Source organism: Schistosoma mansoni (assembly GCF_000237925.1).
Source record: "Schistosoma mansoni, WGS project CABG00000000 data, supercontig 0041, strain Puerto Rico, whole genome shotgun sequence".
NCBI classification, from domain to species: Eukaryota; Metazoa; Platyhelminthes; class Trematoda; order Strigeidida; family Schistosomatidae; genus Schistosoma; species Schistosoma mansoni.
This window is the reverse complement of record NW_017386027.1, coordinates 57,712-59,395: the sequence shown is the minus strand read 5'-3', so window position 1 is coordinate 59,395 and position 1,684 is coordinate 57,712. Positions and strand designations below refer to the sequence as shown.

General features: G+C 35.2%; 1 protein-coding gene across 1 annotated transcript; it reads left to right on the top strand.

Annotated features, from left to right (window-relative positions):
* Nucleotides 1-363: 363 nt before the first annotated feature.
* Nucleotides 364-681, top strand: Smp_204480 (unnamed protein product; the record flags this gene model as incomplete). Its single annotated transcript, XM_018790647.1, has 1 exon — nucleotides 364-681. One exon carries the CDS (start codon nucleotides 364-366, stop codon nucleotides 679-681), a length of 318 nt encoding a protein of 105 aa, XP_018646046.1.
* Nucleotides 682-1,684: the final 1,003 nt, after the last annotated feature.

Here is a 1,684-nt window from a genome sequence, read left to right as displayed (position 1 = left end):
TAAGGCTGCATTCCACCTCCAACATAATACATATAAGCAGCACATGTTGCTTTCGAGATATTGTCAACTAGTGCAAGCTAGATAATTTATGAAAGTATAGAAACCAACATACAACCGATTTCGATTATGGTTAACTTTGCTTATGCACCCACTATGGAAGAGGGTGCAATTCACTAAGTCCGTTCTGTATTATGAATTGTACAATTTGTTCCTTTTATTGCTTTTATCTGTCCGTTTTTTTTACACTTGCACTATGTGTGTGTATTGTTTCTACTGCTATAAACATGTTTTCCGAAAATACTGTGTCACGTTTACAACAAACCCCGTCTGTAAAGGCTCTTATTCGTCTTTTTCACATGTTTTATGGTCATCATCCCACAGCTTCGGTTTACTGAACTCAAAAATTATTTTCTGGTTAACTTCGTTAACGTAAAATATAGGCGAGTACCGCCATGCATTTATTCATCTAACGAAAACTCAACCAAACTAAATGAAGCCTTCGAAACTCGTCAGTGTTCCTTTTCGTTATATCCTAGTCAAGATCAAATTATAATCAAATTCTGTGAAATATTGATGGGCGAATATTATTTACATTCTTATTGCATAATGTCTCAACAACTAGACTGTAGACGTTCGTGTCCTCCGTGTCGGAAGCTTCATTTTGACTTACAATTATCATAAGATTTACGATTCCTAAGTTATTTACACTTTCCTAATTGCAGTAGTCCACAATCATGACACTTTTACGGCTTGATCATGTACAAATGTGATTTACTGTTGTACGTTGTGATGTGGTCTGTTTGACTTGCATATAAATCAGATATGCTTGAAGTGGATGATTTGCATATTGGAAGCTGTTGTGTTGTTCACAACCTACTCCAGTCTTTCTCACAGATGAACACGTTTAAATTCAGATATTCGAACAGTCAATTGCTTAATGATCCTCAAACAGAAATCCATTTTATGTTATTCTGATTCGGTCGAATCGCGATATTCCTCACAAGAACTTATTCACTTCGACTTTTCTGACTACAATGATGGAATCCATTCACAACTGGGTACTAGATAAACATAGAGTTGGCTGATGCTCAGTAATTTATTATTGAACTCACATAATCAACCCATTGCCAAAGAATCCCACTGAACATGGTAATCCCAAGTTTCAATAAAATACATCTTTCAAATAAATTTGCATCAGACTGGCATTGAATTTCGTATGCATCCCTGATGGAAATTAGAAAGAATTTTTTTGAAATGCTAAAAACTAGTGTCGAACATCAAGTAGAATAGAAGAATAATCTGCGAAATAAGTTACGTCATACGGGATATTGATCGGTAGAATAAATGAGGAATAAATGTAAAGCAATTCATTATTGGAAGTGTTTACATAAGTTTTGGAAATATGAACATGACCTCCACAATGAATGTGAGTAAGCTGGTGCTGATAACGATTTTGAAGATGGTGATGATGAAGCACTGAGGTCAGACATTGAAGTAACTGCAAACATGCCTCACCTTCTATTCAAGAAGATTTGTGATAAACATAAAGTGTCAACAGATTGAAAAGGAGGATAACTCATCAAGATACCATAAAATGGAGATCTAAGCAAATGAGAGAATTACAGATCATCGTGGAACAATCATATGAGTGAAACGCATCAGGGAATTCTGATCAGTTCAATTC